The sequence below is a fragment of the Periophthalmus magnuspinnatus genome, chromosome 14 (genome assembly GCF_009829125.3).
Source record: "Periophthalmus magnuspinnatus isolate fPerMag1 chromosome 14, fPerMag1.2.pri, whole genome shotgun sequence".
NCBI classification, from domain to species: domain Eukaryota; kingdom Metazoa; phylum Chordata; class Actinopteri; order Gobiiformes; family Gobiidae; genus Periophthalmus; species Periophthalmus magnuspinnatus.
The window spans coordinates 1,654,378-1,675,337 of NC_047139.1; the positions used below are offsets into that span (position 1 = coordinate 1,654,378).

At 43.0% G+C, this 20,960-nt stretch overlaps 1 protein-coding gene across 1 annotated transcript; it reads left to right on the forward strand.

Annotated features, from left to right (window-relative positions):
- The first annotated feature begins 214 nt into the window (after window positions 1–214).
- slc22a5 (solute carrier family 22 member 5) lies at window positions 215–16,928 on the forward strand. The gene is made up of 10 exons (XM_055226641.1): window positions 215–604; window positions 3,396–3,499; window positions 6,100–6,254; window positions 6,879–7,050; window positions 7,482–7,614; window positions 7,689–7,777; window positions 8,329–8,543; window positions 14,368–14,550; window positions 15,212–15,347; window positions 16,854–16,928. Exons 1-10 carry the CDS (start codon window positions 215–217, stop codon window positions 16,918–16,920), a joined length of 1,644 nt encoding a protein of 547 aa, XP_055082616.1. The 3' UTR covers window positions 16,921–16,928.
- Window positions 16,929–20,960: the final 4,032 nt, after the last annotated feature.

The window sequence follows — 20,960 nt, forward strand, 5'->3', positions numbered from 1 at the left end:
TTACTTAAAGACTTGTAATCATATTTAAACTCACATTCATTTGACTCTAACTCAGCCTGACACATCCCACTAACAGGGTCTGCAGTGCGCCCCCTGCAGTGCGCCCCCTGCAGTGCGGCCCCTGCGGTGCGGCCCCGGCCCCTCTCATTGTCCCAGACGTTCTCCGGCCGCACACTTCCACATCTGGGACGTTTCGTTGCAAGTAGCCGGAGTCATGTCGGATTTTGACGAGGACACGGCGTTTTTGGGCCAGACCGGACTCTACTTTTGGACGACGTTCTTTCTGCTGAACACCGTCTTCATCTCCACCGGGTTCAACGGACTTTACATGGTCTTCATCGGGTCGACCCCCCAGCACCACTGCCTCATTCCCGACGTAAACCTGACGGAGGAGTGGAGAAACGCCATCATTCCTGTAAAAGTCGTGGACGGAGAGGCGGTGCGGAGCCAGTGCCGCCGGTTCTCGTTACAGGTGGTGAAGAACTTGTCTGAGAACGGTTTGGTCCCTGGAAAAGACCTGAACGTGACAGACCTGAGGCAGGAGCCGTGTTCAGACGGTTGGACGTACAGCAGAGACGTTTACCGGGAGAACATCGTCACAGAGGTCAGTCCTGTGGAGTTTAGTCCGACATGAGGGTGAATATGAACAAAGACACATAAAACTGAGCCTTTTGCCCCTTGACCCCATGACCCCATGACCCTACAGCAAGGCTACCCCAGAAAACGCTTCTAAACCGTTCTAAACCGTTCTAAACTGTTCTAAACCATTTTGAACCATTTTAAACCGTTTTAAACTGTTCTGAAAAGTTCTGACCCGTCAAAACAGTTCTAAACCATTTAAAAAGTTTTAAACAATTTTAAAAAGCTTTAAACTATTGTAAACCGTTCTAATCCGCGACAAACCATGCTAAGCCATGCCAAACCATGCTAGACTGTGCCAAACCCTTCCATACTGTGCCAAACCATGCAAACCATGCTAGACCATGCCAAACTATACCAAACCATACTGAACCGTGCCAAACTTCCAAACCATACTGAACCGTGCCAAACTATTCCAAACCATACTGAACCGTGCCAAACTGTGCTGAACCATGCCAAACTGTGCTAAACCTTGCCAAAACCTGCTGAACCATACTAAACTGTGCCAAACCATGCCAAATCCGTGCCAAAACTTGCTGAACCGTGCCAAACCATGGCAAACTGTGCCAAAACATACTGAACCGTGCCAAACCATGCTAAACCATGCTAAACTGTGCCAAACCATGCCAAATCCGTGCCAAAACTTGCTGAACCGTGCCAAACCATGCCAAATTGTGGCAAACTGTGCCAAAACATACTGAACCGTGCCAAACCGCGCCAAACCGTGCTGAACCATGCCCAACCATGCCAAATCATGTCAAACCCTTCCAAACTGTACCAATGCTGAACCGTGCTAAACCATGCTGAACCGTGCTAAACTGTGTCAAACCATACTGAACCGTGCCAAACCATGCTGAACCATGCTAAACTGTGCCAAATCGTGCCAAACCATGCTAAACCATACTGAACCGTGCTAAACTGCCAAACCATGCCAAATCCGTGCCAAAACTTGCTGAACCGTGCCAAACCATGCCAAATCGTGGCAAACTGTGCCAAAACATACTGAACCATGCCAAACCATGCTGAACCATGCTAAACTGTGCCCAACCATGCAAAATCATGCCAAACCCTTCCAAACTGTGCCAATGCTGAACTGTGCTAAACCATGCTGAACTGTGTCAAACTATACTGAACCATGCCAAACCATGCTAAACCATGCTGAACCATGCTAAACTGTGCCAAACCATGCCAAATCGTGCCAAACCATACTGAACCGCGCCAAACCGTGCTGAACCATGCCAAATCATGCCAAACCCTTCCTGTGCCAATGCTGAACCGTGCTGAACCATGCTGAACTGTGCTAAACTGTGTCAAACCATACTGAACCGTGCCAAACCATGCTAAACCATGCTGAACCATGCTAAACTGTGCCAAACCATGCTAAACCATACTGAACCGTGCTAAACTGCCAAACCATGCCAAATCCGTGCCAAAACTTGCTGAACCGTGCCAAACCATGCTAAACCATGCTGAACCATGCTAAACTGTGCCCAACCATGCCAAATCATGCCAAACCCTTCCAAACTGTGCCAATGCTGAACCGTGCTAAACCATGCTGAACCATGCTAAACTGTGTCAAACCATACTGAACCGTGCCAAACCATGCTAAACTATGCTGAACCATGCCAAATCGTGCCAAACCATACTGAACCCTGCCAAACCGCACCAAACCGTGCTGAACCATGCCAAATCATGCCAAACCCTTCCAAACTGTGCCAATGCTGAACCGTGCTAAACCATGCTGAACCATGCTAAACTGTGTCAAACCATACTTAACCATGCTAAACTGTGTCAAAACATGCCAAACTGTGCCAAACCATACTGAACCATGCCAAAACCATGCTAAACCATGCTGAACTGTGCCAAACCATGCCAAATCGTGCCAAACTGTGCCAAACCATACTGAACCGTGTTAAACTATGTCAAAACATGCCAAACTGTGCAAAACCGTACTGAACTGTGCCAAACCATGCTAAACCATACTGAACTGCGTTAAACTGTGCCAAACCATGCCAAATCCGTGCCAAACCTTGCTGAACCGTGCCAAACCATGCCAAATTGTGGCAAACTGTGCCAAAGCATACTGAACCATGCTAAACCGCACCAAACCATGTTGAACCATGCCCAACAATACCAAACTGCGCCATACCGTGCCAAATGCTTCCAAACTGTGCCAAACCGTGATGAACTGTGCCAAACCGTGCTAAACCATGTCAAACCATTCTAAACTATGCCAAACCGAGCTTCCCATTCTAAACCCTTCCAAACTGCTAAACAATGCTAAACCGTTCTCTGCTAAACTGGCCCAAGCCATGCCAAACTGTGCTAAACCATGCCAAACTGTGCTAAACTGTGCTAAATCATGCCAAACTGTGCTAAATAGGTCATTGTTGTCCTGCAGACGAGCCAGTGTGAACAGAGCCATGACCTCATCTGTACAGATGTGACTCCTGCTTGTTTCCATAGAGAAGTTTAATGCCATATCACAGAACATTCCAAGTATATTTCCATGGCAACAAGCAGGTGAAGTATGATCTGCCAGAAAAGTGCGGAATAGACCTTTAGTGATGTAACAGGAGGAGCTTGAACATCGAGAACATCCAGGAAGAGCCGAGCATCACAGACCTGAGCTCAACACTGACCCGAACTCAACACTGACCCGAACTCAACACTGACCCGAACTCAGTGTCACACTGACCTGAACATTACATCATAAAAACTTCTTTCAAACACATAAATGTCTTCTGTTTTTCCAGTGGGACCTCGTCTGTGACGACCAGTGGAAAGTTCCCTTTGCCTCCTCCTCTCTGTTTGTGGGATACCTGCTCGGATCTCTCATCTCAGGACAACTGTCCGACAGGTACACCACCCTCCACAAGAGGGGCAGAGGGGAGGGGCAGAGAGGAGGGGGTCAGAGAGGAGGGGCAGAGAGGAGGGGGTGAGAGAGGAGGGGCAGAGAGGAGGGGCAGAGAGGAGGGGGTCAGAAAGGAGGGGCAGAGAGGAGGGGGAAGAGAGGAGGGGCAGAGAGGAGGGGGAAGAGAAGAGGGGCAGAGAGGAAGGGCAGAGAGGAGGGGCAGAGAGGAGGGGGTCAGAGAGGAGGGGCAGAGAGGAGGGGGAAGAGAGGAGGGTCAGAGAGGAGGGGGTCAGAGAGGAGGGGCAGAGAGGAGGGGGTGAGAGAGGAGGGGCAGAGAGGAGGGGGAAGAGAGGAGGGGGGCAGAGAGGAGGGGGAAGAGAGGAGGGGCAGAGAGGAGGGGCAGAGAGGAGGGAGAAGAGGGGCAGAGAGGAGGGGGGCAGAGAGGAGGGGCAGAGAGGAAGGGCAGAGAGGAGGGGCAGAGAGGAGGGGCAGAGAGGAGGGGGGCAGAGAGGAGGGGGGCAGAGAGGAGGGGCAGAGAGGAGGGAGAAGAGGGGCAGAGAGGAGGGGGGGCAGAGAGGAGGGGCAGAGAGGAGGGGGGCAGAGAGGAGGGGGGCAGAGAGGAGGGGCAGAGAGGAGGGAGAAGAGGGGCAGAGAGGAGGGGGGGCAGAGAGGAGGGGCAGAGAGGAGGGGGGCAGAGAGGAGGGGCAGAGAGGAGGGGGTCAGAGAGGAGGGGCAGGGGGGCAGAGAGGAGGGGGTCAAAGAGGAGGGGGAAGAGGAGCAGAAGATCTTTTGTCTCAGGAAACTGTTTAGTTGGTTGTTTTGTTCAGGGTGTTTTACTATTGACCCGTTCACATCTGACCTGTTCACATCTGACCTGTTCACATTTGACCCGTTCACATTTGACCCGTTCACATTTGTAGGTGAAAGTTAATGACCTCATTTTAAAATCCCAGCGGTCGTCCTCCTAATCCACACGAAGAAACATGAGGATTATGTGAACTGTACGACTGTCCAACAGCTCCATCTGGTGGAAACACGTGGCATTGCAGAGTCAAAACATAAACTAATCTGTTAATGAGCCAAAGCATCACACCAGGTATTCATCCAATAATAATAATAATAATAATAATAATAATAATAATAATAATAATAATAATAATAATAATAATAATCCAAGTGTCAGTCAAAGAGAAATCTTAAAAAATTAAATATACAAAGTTGTTCAGCCAATGAAAAAAACTGAATAAAGCTAAAGAAAAGACCAGCACTAAAACCATTCTAAACCCTCTCAAACCGTGCTAACCCTTCCAAACCGTTCTAAACCGTGCTAAACTATACCAGACCGTGCTAAACCTATCCAACCGTTGTAAACTGTGCTAGGGTTTAGCACGGTTTACAACGGGTCGATCGACAAAGTGGCTTCTTGAAAATAATGATTAAAGATTAAACTCAAACATGAATCAGTCCAAATAAAACTTCAGAGGCTCAATGAGAAGGTCTGGCCTCCTGCAGACGCTGGGGCCCTGGACACGGGGCCCTGGACTCGGGGCCCTGGCTCAGCTGTACAAACCGCTCTGAGCTCTGGACACAGGTCTGTCACATACAGATCTTTTAAAACACCTTAGACAAAGGTTCAGGTTTGAGCAGCGTTTGGTCCAGTTCTAGTCCTGGTTTAGTCCTGGTTTAGTCCTGGTTCAGTCCTGGTTTAGTCCTGTTTTAGTCCTGGTTTAGTCCTGGTTTAGTCCTGGTTTAGTTCTGGTTTAGTTCTGGTTTAGTCCTGGTTTAGTCCTGGTTTAGTCCTGGTTTATTCCTGGTTTAGTCCTGGTTTAGTCCTGGTTTAGTCCTGGTTTAGTTCTGATGTAGACATTCATATTGTTCAGAGCCAAAAGTAGCTTCTTTCACCTGAGATAAAGAGTTTGATTCTTACATTATTGTTTCTTCTTCTTTTTTTTTTTTTCTTTTTTTTTTTTTTATGTAAGTTGCCACGGTTATTTTTACTCACACGGACACTGCATCTCCCTGTCAGACCTAAACCAGAACTAAACCAGAACTAAACCAGAACTAAACCGGGACTAAACCGGGACTAAACCGGGACTAAACCGGGACTAAACCGGGACTGAACCGGGACTAAACTGGGACTGAACCGGGACTGAACCGGGACTAAACCGGGACTAAACCAGGACTGAACCAGGACTAAACCAGAACTAAACCAGGACTGAACCAGGACTAAACCAGGACTGAACCGGGACTAAACCGGGACTAAACCAGGACTGAACCAGGACTAAACCAGGTCTAAACCAGGACTAAACCAGGAATGGGTAAAACGTGGACCACTTATATAGACAAAATACAAAAATACATCAGGATTGGATTAAAGAAGTTCAAAAACATGCTGATGTCATCAACATGAAGCCAACTAGAGGCACTGCTGTGTCTGAAGCTCTGTTCCTCAGTTACACCTTTTGGGTCCGCTCTTTACCTGACACGCCCTCTGACGGGGGGACACAGGGTTCAGTTCTAGGCCCGCTTGTCTTTGTGAGAGTGTGTGGTTCTGGTCGGACAGGTTACTTCCCCGTCGTCGTGTGAAGTTTGTGTTTTTGTCGTAGGTTTGGCAGAAAGAAGGTGGTGTTCGTGTCCCTGGCGGCGCAGAGCGTGTCCGTGCTGCTTCAGTCCTTCGCTCAGTCCTGGTCCATGTTCTGCCTCATGTTCCTCTTCGTCGGGGCCTCTCAGATCTCCCTCTACATCTCAGCGTTTGTACTTGGTAAAACTTCAGAACATCCTAGTTATTCACCACAATGAGTTTATAAGCACTTTACAGTCTCAGAGACCAGAGCAGTGACGGGAGAGCTAACAACACTTAGCATGCTAATGTGCACCTACTGATTATTGGACAAGTGAACTTGTTTTGACCTCAAGGGCCTTTAATGGTGATTATAAGAGCAAGACTAAAACAGAACTAAACCAGGACTAAACCAGGACTAAACCAGGACTAAACCAGGACTAAACCAGGACTAAACCAGGACTAAACCAGGACTAAAACAGGACTAAAACAGAACTAAACCAGGACTAAACCAGGACTAAAACCAGGACTAAAACAGAACTAAACCAGGACTAAAACCAGGACTAAAACAGAACTAAACCAGGACTAAGCCAGGAATAGTTTTTGTTGTTTAAATCGGTTCTTGGATTTTTGTGTCAGTTTCGATATTATCGTTTATCGTCTGTATTTACTTCAGCGATATATCTTCAAACGTTGTACATGAGTTAGGTCGCGCTGTGTCTGTGGAGTGCAGTGTGGACGAGTGAACACCAGGGGGAGGGGCTTGAGCGGCGTTGGAGTTGGTCACATGACCTCAGAGGTTTGAATACGTTTCACTGGTCTCAGGGACGGAGCTGCTGAGTAAAACGATGAGGGTGGTGTTCACCACGCTGGGGGCCTTCTTATTCTACTGCATCGGCTACATGACTCTGCCCTGGATCGCCTTCGCCATCAGAGAGTGGAGACCTCTGCTGGCAGTGTTAGCTACTACATCTGTCGTCTATTTCCCTTTGTGGTGGTAAGAGCGTTGTGTGTGTGTGTGAGTGTGAGTGTGTGAGTGTGCGAGTGCGTGTCGGGGTGTGTGTGTGAGTGTGTGTATGTAGGGGTGTGTGTGTACATGTGTGCGTTCAGTGCTCGTTGTGTGTGTGCATGTGTGTGTGTACATGTGTGCGTTCAGTGCTTGTTGTGTGTGTACATGTGTGTGTGTGTGTACATGTGTGCGTTCAGTGCTTGTTGTGTGTGTACATGTGTGTGTACGTGTGTGTGTGTGTATGTGTGTGTACATGTGTGCGTTCAGTGCTTGTTGTGTGTGTACATGTGTGTGTACATGTGTGTGTACGTGTGTGTGTGTGTATGTGTGTGTACATGTGTGCGTTCAGTGCTCGTTGTGTGTGTACATGTGTGTGTGTGTGTGTACATGTGTGCGTTCAGTGCTCGTTGTGTTGACAGGTTCATCCCTGAGTCTCCGCGCTGGCTCCTCACTCAGGGCCGGAGGGACGAGGCCGAGGACATCGTGAGAGACGCCGCGCGAAAGAACAAGGTCCAAGCGCCCGCCGTCATCTTTAAAGAGGCGGAGGTGAGTGTGTCGGATGCCCTCCCGTCTCCCTGTATCCGTGTGCGTCAGGTGCCCTCCCATCCTCCTCTGCTCTCTTTCAGGTTCTCTCCGACATAAAGAAATACTCCATTCTGGACGTGCTGAGGTCCAGGAACAGCTGCTGCCTCACCCTCATGTGCCTCGTGCTGTGGTGAGGCCAACGACGCCACATTTTTATTTACGTTTTAATTATTATTATATTTTTCAGGAGAAGTGTCAATATAACAGCTTCAAAACATAAATGTGCCTTAAAATGAAGTACAAAAGTGTTGAATATGAACGCGCTGCTGCTGATTTACACTTCATAATCTGATCATAGCCGCATTTCTGGACCTTTAACGTCACTTAAATTGCATCTAAACTGCACAGTCTGGTGTGAGTCTGAGGATAAGACAGAAAAATGAGATGATTTTTCTCTTCAGGTGTTTGTTTTGTATTTTTTAAACTCCAAAAATCAGATCTGAGACGTTTAGTGTGTGCGTATGACCCACAGTTTGTATGAAGAAGTGACTGAGTGAGTGTGATGTCACCAATTTCGAGCCGAGTATCATAGCAACCAAGAGCCAATCAGGAGTGAGGTTGGTGAAAGTAACGCCCCATCCCAGTGCAGTTTTATCATTTTCTGGTGTATCTTCCAGCCCTAAATATATAAAAGCCATTATTCAATTTGACCTCTGACCTCTCGCCTCATCGTCTTCTCAGGATGGCCATAAACATCGGATACTTTGGCTTGTCCCTGAACACGTCGAACTTGAGCGGTGACCCCTTCATGAACTGCTTCCTGTCGGCCACGTCTGAACTTCCCGCGTACTTCGTTTCAACGTGGCTCCTGAAGAAGTGTCCCCGCCGCCCGCTCCTCTCCGTGTTTCTGCTCATCGGAGGCGGAGTCCTGCTGCTCATTCAGGTCATACCAGAATGTGAGTCTTTTCACAGTTGTATTTATAGTAATCCATGTTTGGGTAATCTTATGTCAGATGCCCTCCCATCCTCCTCTACTCTCTCATGTCCTCTCTGGTACAAAGAAACAGACCAATGTGAATATGTGACTCACACAGACTCACACTGACTCTGACTGACTCTACTGACTGACTCTACAGACTGACCCTGACTGACTGACTCCGCAGACGTTGCAGACGCCACAAACAAGACGCCACAAATGTTGCAGACGCTGCAGATGCCGCAGACGCAGACGCCGCAGACGTTGCAGACGCTCTAGACACTGCCTCTGTGACTCCAGTGAAAAAACAGAGGCTGATCTTTGTACAGTTTGTCCTCAGTTTGACTTTTGTAAAATGATAAACTCACCTGTGAAAACTGCAGATTCAAACATTAAAACATAACAGACCATGACCCGACTAGAGTTACTGTGTATACACAGTATATGCAGTATACACAGTATATGCAGTATACACAGTATATGCAGTATACACAGCATATGCAGTATACACAGCATATGCAGTATACACAGCATATGCAGTATACACAGCATATGCAGTATACACAGCATATGCAGTATACACAGCATATGCAGTATACACAGCATATGCAGTATACACAGTATATGCAGTATACACAGCATATGCAGTATACACAGCATATGCAGTATACACAGTATATGCAGTATACACAGCATATGCAGTATACACAGCATATGCAGTATACACAGCATATGCAGTATACACAGTATATGCAGTATACACAGTATATGCAGTATACACAGTATATGCAGTATACACAATATATGCAGTATACACAGTATATGCAGTATACACAGCATATGCAGTATACACAGTATATGCAGTATACACAGTATATGCAGTATACACAGCATATGCAGTATACACAGCATATGCAGTATACACAGCATATGCAGTATACACAGCATATGCAGTATACACAGCATATGCAGTATACACAGCATATGCAGTATACACAATATATGCAGTATACACAATATATGCAGTATACACAGTATATGCAGTATACACAGCATATGCAGTATACACAGCATATGCAGTATACACAGTATATGCAGTATACACAGCATATGCAGTATACACAGCATATGCAGTATACACAGCATATGCAGTATACACAGCATATGCAGTATACACAGCATATGCAGTATACACAGCATATGCAGTATACACAGTATATGCAGTATACACAGCATATGCAGTATACACAGCATATGCAGTATACACAGCATATGCAGTATACACAGTATATGCAGTATACACAATATATGCAGTATACACAGTATATGCAGTATACACAATATATGCAGTATACACAGTATATGCAGTATACACAGCATATGCAGTATACACAGTATATGCAGTATACACAGTATATGCAGTATACACAGCATATGCAGTATACACAGCATATGCAGTATACACAGCATATGCAGTATACACAGTATATGCAGTATACACAGTATATGCAGTATACACAGTATATGCACTATACACAATATATGCAGTATACACAGTATATGCAGTATACACAGCATATGCAGTATACACAGTATATGCAGTATACACAATATATGCAGTATACACAATATATGCAGTATACACAGTATATGCAGTATACACAGTATATGCAGTATACACAGTATATGCAGTATACACAGTATATGCAGTATACACAATATATGCAGTATACACAGTATATGCAGTATACACAGCAGATGCAATATACACAGCATATGCAGTATACACAGTATATGCAGTATACACAGTATATGCAGTATACACAGTATATGCAGTATACACAGCAGATGCAGTATACACAGCAGATGCAGTATACACAGTATATGCAGTATACACAGTATATGCAGTATACACAGCATATGCAGTATACACAGTATATGCAGTATACACAGTATATGCAGTATACACAGCAGATGCAGTATACACAGCATATGCAGTATACACAGTATATGCAGTATACACAGCAGATGCAGTATACACAGTATATGCAGTATACACAGTATATGCAGTATACACAGTATATGCAGTATACACAGTATATGCAGTATACACAGCAGATGCAGTATACACAGTATATGCAGTATACACAGCAGATGCAGTATACACAGTATATGCAGTATACACAGTATATGCAGTATACACAGTATATGCAGTATACACAGTATATGCAGTATACACAGTATATGCAGTATACACAGCAGATGCAGTATACACAGCATATGCAGTATACACAGCATATGCAGTATACACAGTATATGCAGTATACACAGTATATGCAGTATACACAGTATATGCAGTATACACAATATATGCAGTATACACAGTATATGCAGTATACACAGTATATGCAGTATACACAGCAGATGCAGTATACACAGCATATGCAGTATACACAGTATATGCAGTATACACAGCATATGCAGTATACACAGTATATGCAGTATACACAGCATATGCAGTATACACAGTATATGCAGTATACACAGTATATGCAGTATACACAGCATATGCAGTATACACAGCAGATGCAGTATACACAGTATATGCAGTATACACAGCAGATGCAGTATACACAGTATATGCAGTATACACAGTATATGCAGTATACACAATATATGCAGTATACACAGTATATGCAGTATACACAGCATATGCAGTATACACAGTATATGCAGTATACACAGTATATGCAGTATACACAGTATATGCAGTATACACAATATATGCAGTATACACAGTATATGCAGTATACACAGCAGATGCAGTATACACAGCATATGCAGTATACACAGTATATGCAGTATACACAGTATATGCAGTATACACAGTATATGCAGTATACACAGTATATGCAGTATACACAATATATGCAGTATACACAGTATATGCAGTATACACAGCAGATGCAGTATACACAGCATATGCAGTATACACAGCTATATGCAGTATACACAGTATATGCAGTATACACAGTATATGCAGTATACACAGCATATGCAGTATACACAGTATATGCAGTATACACAGCATATGCAGTATACACAGTATATGCAGTATACACAGTATATGCAGTATACACAGCATATGCAGTATACACAGCATATGCAGTATACACAGTATATGCAGTATACACAGTATATGCAGTATACACAGTATATGCAGTATACACAGCATATGCAGTATACACAGTATATGCAGTATACACAGCATATGCAGTATACACAGTATATGCAGTATACACAGTATATGCAGTATACACAGCAGATGCAGTATACACAGTATATGCAGTATACACAGCAGATGCAGTATACACAGTATATGCAGTATACACAGTATATGCAGTATACACAGTATATGCAGTATACACAATATATGCAGTATACACAGTATATGCAGTATACACAGCATATGCAGTATACACAGTATATGCAGTATACACAGTATATGCAGTATACACAGTATATGCAGTATACACAGTATATGCAGTATACACAGTATATGCAGTATACACAATATATGCAGTATACACAGTATATGCAGTATACACAGCATATGCAGTATACACAGTATATGCAGTATACACAGCATATGCAGTATACACAGTATATGCAGTATACACAGTATATGCAGTATACACAATATATGCAGTATACACAGTATATGCAGTATACACAGTATATGCAGTATACACAGCATATGCAGTATACACAGTATATGCAGTATACACAGTATATGCAGTATACACAGTATATGCAGTATACACAGTATATGCAGTATACACAGTATATGCAGTATACACAGCAGATGCAGTATACACAGCAGATGCAGTATACACAGCAGATGCAGTATACACAGTATATGCAGTATACACAGTATATGCAGTATACACAGCATATGCAGTATACACAGTATATGCAGTATACACAGTATATGCAGTATACACAGCAGATGCAGTATACACAGCATATGCAGTATACACAGTATATGCAGTATACACAGCAGATGCAGTATACACAGTATATGCAGTATACACAGTATATGCAGTATACACAGTATATGCAGTATACACAGTATATGCAGTATACACAGTATATGCAGTATACACAGTATATGCAGTATACACAGTATATGCAGTATACACAGCAGATGCAGTATACACAGCAGATGCAGTATACACAGCAGATGCAGTATACACAGTATATGCAGTATACACAGTATATGCAGTATACACAGCATATGCAGTATACACAGTATATGCAGTATACACAGCAGATGCAGTATACACAGTATATGCAGTATACACAGTATATGCAGTATACACAGTATATGCAGTATACACAGCAGATGCAGTATACACAGTATATGCAGTATACACAGCAGATGCAGTATACACAGTATATGCAGTATACACAGCAGATGCAGTATACACAGTATATGCAGTATACACAGTATATGCAGTATACACAGTATATGCAGTATACACAATATATGCAGTATACACAGTATATGCAGTATACACAGTATATGCAGTATACACAGCAGATGCAGTATACACAGCATATGCAGTATACACAGCATATGCAGTATACACAGTATATGCAGTATACACAGTATATGCAGTATACACAGTATATGCAGTATACACAATATATGCAGTATACACAGTATATGCAGTATACACAGTATATGCAGTATACACAGCAGATGCAGTATACACAGCATATGCAGTATACACAGTATATGCAGTATACACAGCATATGCAGTATACACAGTATATGCAGTATACACAGCATATGCAGTATACACAGTATATGCAGTATACACAGTATATGCAGTATACACAGTATATGCAGTATACACAGCAGATGCAGTATACACAGTATATGCAGTATACACAGCAGATGCAGTATACACAGTATATGCAGTATACACAGCAGATGCAGTATACACAGTATATGCAGTATACACAGCAGATGCAGTATACACAGTATATGCAGTATACACAGTATATGCAGTATACACAGTATATGCAGTATACACAGCAGATGCAGTATACACAGTATATGCAGTATACACAGCAGATGCAGTATACACAGTATATGCAGTATACACAGTATATGCAGTATACACAGTATACAGTAGAAATACACACATAAACATGTTCATGTGAATGTGACTTCTGTGTATCTGTAGAGTTCAGACCTTCAGCTGCTGGAGACAGAACATCACAGGAGTCAAGGAGATAAAAAGTATTAAATAATGGAGCGTAACGAAGTAAAGTAGTAAAGTACTGTACTTAAGTATACAGTTTAAGTATCTGTACTTTACTTAAGTACATTTTACAGTGGGTACTTTTTACTTTTAGTTTTACATTTGAAGCTTAATTAGATCTTAAAATCTGCGTGAAATTCTTTTCCTTTTTACTCTTACTTTAATACTTTTATTTAAGTAGATTTTTTATGTGATACTTTAACTTTTTACTTTTTTGTACTTTTGTGCATTTTTACTTAAGTAACAAAACCGAGTACTTCTTGCTGTTAAGGCCAAACTCATCTCATCTGTTTCAATGAACAGTTTTGTTTGAAAATATGTCCAAAAAAAAAAAAAAAAATGAAATAAAAAAAAAGAATAATAATAAAAAAATGAAAATAAATTCTAACTTTATTTTGTGAAACATGAAACATTTAAAGATTGGCCTGTGCTGTGATTTTAAACATATTTTGTTGTTGTTCTGCTCCTCAGCCCTGCAGTCTGTAGCCCTCGCACTGGAGATGACGGGGAAGTTCGGGTTCACGATGGCGTTCGGGATCGTTTACATTTACACGGCGGAGCTTTACCCCACAGTGATCAGGAATGTGGGAATGGGCCTCTGCTCCTCGGCCGCCCGCGTGGGAAGCATCACCGCGCCTTACGTCATCTACCTCGGTCTGTACGACACACTCACCTGTCTCTGTCAGTTTAAGTAAAGCTAACGCTAAACGCTAAGCTCCGCCCACAACCACATTTCAAATACAGCTGTTAAACTGGGCGGAGCCTGGAGGACTAAAGGGAGAGTGAGGGGACGAGGGGCGGGGTCTGCAGTCACCATGGTGACACAATACACAGATTATATTATACTGACACAATATTGTTTTTTATGTTTATTTTCCAATATTTACATATTTTAACTTTTTGAATAACTATTGGCTAATGCTACTAGGCTAATGCTAATGCTAGCTTGTGACTGTAATGTTATTTGAGAGGGACTTGTTTAACAGCGTAAATCAGCTCACCTGCTGTAGTTCTAACTCTTCTGGTCTTATTCTGATCAGATTATGTTAAAAACTCAGATAAAAGTCAAATTAGAGATAAGATAAATGCAGCCAAAGACCAGGCCCGGGTCTACGGGGGCCAAAGGCCCGGGTCTACGGGGGCGAATGGCCTGGGTCTACGGGGGCGAAGGGCCCGGGTCTACGGGGGCCAAAGGCCCGGGTCTACAGGGGGTCTACACCCCAGGGTCCCACAGACTGCGACGCGCTGATGCAGTACGGCTGTAGACATACGCTGAGTGTCCTGCCTCGGTGACAGAAGTCCATGTTCTTTTCAGGGACGTACAACAGGATCCTTCCGTACGTCGTCATGGGAACTCTGACCATGGCGTCCTCCGTCGTCAACTTGTTCCTCCCAGAAACTCTGAACAAAGACCTGCCTGAAACAATGGACCAGATGCAGCGATGTAAAGGGTCAGTACCACCGCAGAGGTCAAGGTTCAACAGGCTGCGTTTACATCATAGACTGTTTATATAAATGGACATAGCTGCGCTGCCATGTTCCAAACAGGAGCTGATCATGGGGGCTCTTCTGGCTCTTCTGGCTCTTCTGGCTCCATCCAGTTCTGAACAGTTTTTGTTTCATGTGGATTGTTGGATTAATCTATGGACCAATCATATTTAACACAGATGGAGCAGCTAAAATTAATCTCGTTCAAATTCGGATGTGTGTTGTTGTTGTTGCTGTTGTGTTTGTTGTGTGTTTGTTGTTGTTGTTGTGTGTTTGTTGTTGTCGTGTTCATTGCTATTGTTATTGTTACTGTTGTGTTGTTTTTGTGTTTGTTGTTGTTCTTGTTGTTGTGTTTGCTATTGTGTTTGTTGTTGTTGTGTTTGTTGTTCTCGTCATTGTTGTTTTTGGTGTTGTCATAATTCTTATCTCTGTTATTGTTGTGTTTGTTGTCTTCGTTGTGTTTGGTGTTGTCGTTGTTTGTTGTTGTACTTGCCATTGTTCTTGTTGTTGTGTTTGTTTTTCTTGTTTTGTTGCTGTGTTTGTTGTTGTTGTTGTGTTTGGTGTTCTCGTAGCTGTTGTTATTGTTGTGTTTGTCGTTGTTTTTGGTGTTGTTGTTATTGTTGTGTTTGTTGTTTTTTGTTGTTGTTCTTGTTATCGTGTTTGTTGTTGTGTTTGTTGTTGTGTTTGTCGTTGTTTTTGGTGTTGTCGTAGTTGTTGTTGTTGTTGTGTTTGTTCCTGTTGTTGTGTTTGTTCTTGTTGTGTTTGGTCTTTTCGTCGTTGTTGTTATTGTTGTGTTTATCGTTGTTGTCGTTGTTTTTGGTGTTGTCGTAGTTGTTGTTGTGTTTCTTCTTGTTATCGTGTTTGTTGTTGTGTTTGTTGTTGTCGTTGTGTTTGCTGTTGTGTTTGGTCTTTTCGTCGTTGTTGTTATTGTTGTGTTTGTCGTTGTTGTCGTTGTTTTTGGTGTTGTCGTAGTTGTTTGTCGTAACACACTTCGTTCTTGGGTGGAGTCACTGATGGAAACGATCAGGTTCCACATTTGTGCGTTTGCCTTTTGGACATTTCTCTGTCCGGGCCACATCTCTGATAAAGACATTTATGACGTGAAGAGATTTTCTTCTTCCCTCCAAAGATGAACAAGAGTCGTGTTGGTGGGAGGGGCTTGTATAAATCGGCCTTATGGGTAATTTCAGGTGTGACTGAGGTGAGCTGTGGAGGAGCAGGAGGAGGCGGGTCCTGCTCCTGAACCAATGAACGAATGAATATTAATTCCATTTCGTGGCAAAGTTCAGTGTAATCTAGTGAAATCTGGATTACGACGTGATGTCATAATCCCATCTGTGATTATGACGTCATCAGTCGACCCATTACAGAGACGTTACCCGTAAACCAGGTCAAAATATTGTCCTTCAAGTCACTTTTCCTGTCAGTTCTCGCGTGTTATGTAACGCTTCTGTCTTTTCTTCTTTCAGTTTTTGCAGTCGACCAAAGAAAGGAAAGTCTGAAAACGGCACAAACGGAGCTGTATCTCTGCATTAAGCCCAATCTGCCATTTTTGTTTTAGGAAATAGATGTACGACATGCGGTGGAGAATATGGCAGAAAGTGTCACGGGCGAACCAGGAAGTAGAAGTTTCATGATCTACTTTGACTATAGACAGTCCACACAGAGCTTTTACTGTTACATTTTATTTTATTAAAGGCGTGTTTTCCATTGGATTGACATAATTTGATAACTGGGATCCTTATATCGAGATGTTAATAGCCGTCACTGTGCCCCTAGTGGCCAGAGCCTCTCATTACACCTCAATGTGACCTGTACTTGTACTAACAAACTCCTCGGAGAAATGTCCCATAGTTTTGTTTCTTATGTTTTTATGTTTGTTTGTTTTTTAAAATATATATCGTCTTGTCTTTGATTAATCTCATAGAGTGTTTATATAAATGGACGTAGCTAACCTGTTAGCCGCCGCGTTAGAACAGGAAGTGATCATGAGCGCACTTCATCGACTCTGGCTCCAATTCACTTTCTATTGAAAAACCATGTCCTCTCTCTGTCTCTGCTGCTTCAGACTCATTTTGGTCTTAAATGTTCGTATCAACCCTCTACATGATCCTGTTCAGGTTCAGTTTTTTTTTGTTATTTTATTTTTTGATTTATTTTTTATTTTTTTTTTATTTTAAAGTTTAGGTTTAAAGTTTAATTCCCTTAATTTTGAGTTTTTTTTTAAGTTATTATTATTTTTTTTTTAGAATTTCTTTTTTTTTTTTCTTTTTTTTCATTTTAAAGTTTAGGTTTAAAGTTTAATTCCCTTTTTTTGTTATTTTGAGTTTTTTTTTTTCTTTTTTTTGTGGGGGGGGGGGGGGGGTATTTTGAGTTTATTTTTTGTTCTTTTTGTCCTCTCTCTGTCTCTGCGGCTTCAGACTCATTCTGGTCTTAAATGTTCGTATTAACCCTCTACATGATCCTGGGGTTTTTATTTCACTTTTGTGTCTGTAAATATGAACATTAAAAACAGACAAATCAGGTCCTTCTTTCCCCAACACTTTGATTGACAGTTTCCTAAGCACCTAAACCAGTGCGGGGCAGGAAGGGGCGTTACCTTCAACAGCCTCGCTCCTGATTGGCTCTTTGGTTGCTATGATACTCGCGGTCAGAACGTCGCGCTCACTCGTTTCACTTCTTTACACAGGTTTTCACACTGAGACACTTAATGAAATACTTGAAAATGCTGCTGAAAACTGAGGAATGAAAAAGTCATAAACTGAAGACGTGAAGGAAACGGAGAAAGAGCTGATTTATCCTCAAACGGTTTAAAGGCTTTAGGCTCTTGGACAGTACACGGCGGACAGATGATTGACAGGTGCATAAGCCAATCAGAGACGTGTAATGCAAACAAAACAAACAGGTTGCATTGTGGTTGCTGTGTTTTAATGCTGCACTATGTAACTTTTAGGGAGGTCCAATAATCGTGTTATTGCTTTGTCTTGAATGTTTCACAGTTTGGCTTTAAAATGATCTAATTTAATTTTAGGGGCCCTGAAAAACATCTCAGCCTTATGACTTACATGCTCGTCTCCATGGAGATAGATAAGTTTAAAGCCATAATGTGGTACACTGATTCTGTGGAAAGCAACAACATCTCCATGGAGACAAACCCTTCACCTGAAAAGTTACTCAGTGCAGCTTTAATTAACGACACTGTTGTTCTTGTTCTCTGACGTGATGTTCTGGAGAAAGTGTTAGATAATATTTGTTTACATTTGTTGTTACATTAAACGTGAGACTCACAAACTGGTGTCATGGTGTTTTTTGTGTTCATAAAGTTTATAAAGTTTCCTGATGGAGGGTCCACCACCTGCGTGACACTGCTTTTCTCTGGAATGCTCCACAGTACAGCATTAAACTTATCAGTCTCGACCTGCAGCTGACGTCAACCTCACTGTCGTCACGTTTGTTCTTCAGCAACACAAAAACCTCCCCAGCCGCTTCACACTCGACTCGAACCTCGGCGCCGCTGCAGGTTCTGGTTCGATGAAGCCACAGCATCGTTTCAGTCCCCGGAGCAGACCTCACCTTCTTCAACAGAGGGACCACCAGCCCGGTCTGCAGCGGCGCTTCTCCCGACCACCACGCCACGTTACAGAGACGTGTCAGCCAAGACCATCAGGACAGATCTCATCCACGCCTGGAGCCACCGAGGAGCTTCAACCACCTCGGTGCCTTCAGCCAGGGTGACGGAGTCCACCTCCACCTCCACCTCCACCTCCAAGTCTCCAGTCTCCGCTTCCTCCTCTGAAGACGAGATGGTTTCAAAATACTGCTTCCACCGTCCAGTGACCGCAGACCTGACGACCACAGCTACGACTCGGACTCCAGCTCCCCGGCCTCCCCTGAGTCGAATGGTCTCGATAAAAAGAGACACCAGGGGCCAGCAGGGGGCGGTCTGTCCTCTACTCAGACAGTGTGAAGAGGACAGTTAGTGCTCTGCTGTCAGCCTTGGGTTCTGTCCTATCTCTTTTACCAGCAGATAATGCAATCACTTTAAACGTGTTATCTTTACAGAGGAAAACAGGGAAATGACTCCAGTACACACAATCATGTCTTTCACACAGGCAGATTACAGCCACAACAGCTTCACATGTTTCAGGTTTAGAAAAAGTCATGAGAATAAGGTTTAAACTTCATCTGGATCAGTTCTGAAGACACTGGTCTGAAAACACTGTGCGAGGAAAGAGTTTTTCAGTGGCTGTAGCTTTCTCTTATATCATCTTATTTCAGGACTTTTCATCATTCAAAACATATAATATTTAGTGAAATTGTTAACAGTCCTAATATTTCAGTATTTTGATGCTCCTGGAACTAGTTGTCCCTTTTGAACTTCACAAAAAGAACTAATGTTACACTGTGCGCTGCTTTATTAGCACCAAGGTCCGCAGGTTTGACGGACAGCGGTGCTAAGTGCCATTCACACCAGAACGGCTCTTTGGTCGCGGTGAGACTCAGATCGGACATTCGCCTCGATGAGCTTCATTTGACGGGAGCCAGACGCTGTGATGTCACACTCACGTCTTTAAACTTCTGTGGTTTGAGCAGAAATCACATCTACACACTGAGATGTTTGATTACTGCAGGTTTGGACACGTAAATGTGCTCAGGGTGAAGTTTGTCCTGTTTGTCCTGAGCATCACAGCTGTCACATTAGCATTAGCATTAACATTAGCATTAACATTAGCATTAACATTAGCATTAGCATTAACATTAGCATTAGCATTAGCATTAGCATAACAGTCTGATGTTGTTTGAGAAGCTTTTGTAACAAATGGAAAATGTTTAACCTCCATCATTTATGAATACGTCTCCACTCTGTTTAACTCCACTCTGTTTAACTCCACTGTTTTACTCCACCCTGTTTAACTCCACCCTGTTTTACTCCACTCTGTTTAACTCCACTCTGTTTAACTCCACTCTGTTTTACTCCACTCTGTTTTACTCCACTCTGTTTTACTCCACTCTGTTTAACTCCACTCTGTTTTACTCCACTCTGTTTAACTCCACTCTGTTTTACTCCACTCTGTTTTACTCCACTCTGTTTAACTCCACTCTGTTTAACTCCACTGTTTTACTCCGCCCTGTTTAACTCCACTCTGTTTTACTCCACTCTGTTTAACTCCACTCTGTTTAACTCCACCCTGTTTTACTCCACCCTGTTTAACTCCACTCTGTTTTACTGCACTCTCTTTTACTCCACCCTGTTTTACTCCACCCTGTTTAACTCCACTCTGTTTTACTGCACTCTCTTTTACTCCACCCTGTTTTACTCCACTCTGTTTTACTCCACCCTGTTTACTGTGATTCAAAGACATAAAAAGTACATTCGCCTCCACATATTTACATTTACGTACTTCACCCTGTACTACACAGCTGTACTACGACTACAGAGTAATGCAGTACATGTAGTAATAATAAAACACATACTTATATCGTACAGAACTGCGGCTCCTGAGAATACGACTTGAACTTTGAAGTCTGAAAATAATTAACTGAATCCGTGGTGTATAATCTGCACTTTGCTCCGC

Coding starts and splice junctions, on each gene's coding strand:
- slc22a5 (XM_055226641.1), top strand. CDS start 215: ATGTCGGATTTTGACGAGGACACGGCGTTTTTGGGCCAGACCGGACTC. Junction 605..3,395: donor GGGAGAACATCGTCACAGAG/GTCAGTCCTGTG, acceptor CTGTTTTTCCAG/TGGGACCTCGTCTGTGACGA. Junction 7,615..7,688: donor TTAAAGAGGCGGAGGTGAGT/GTGTCGGATGCC, acceptor GCTCTCTTTCAG/GTTCTCTCCGACATAAAGAA.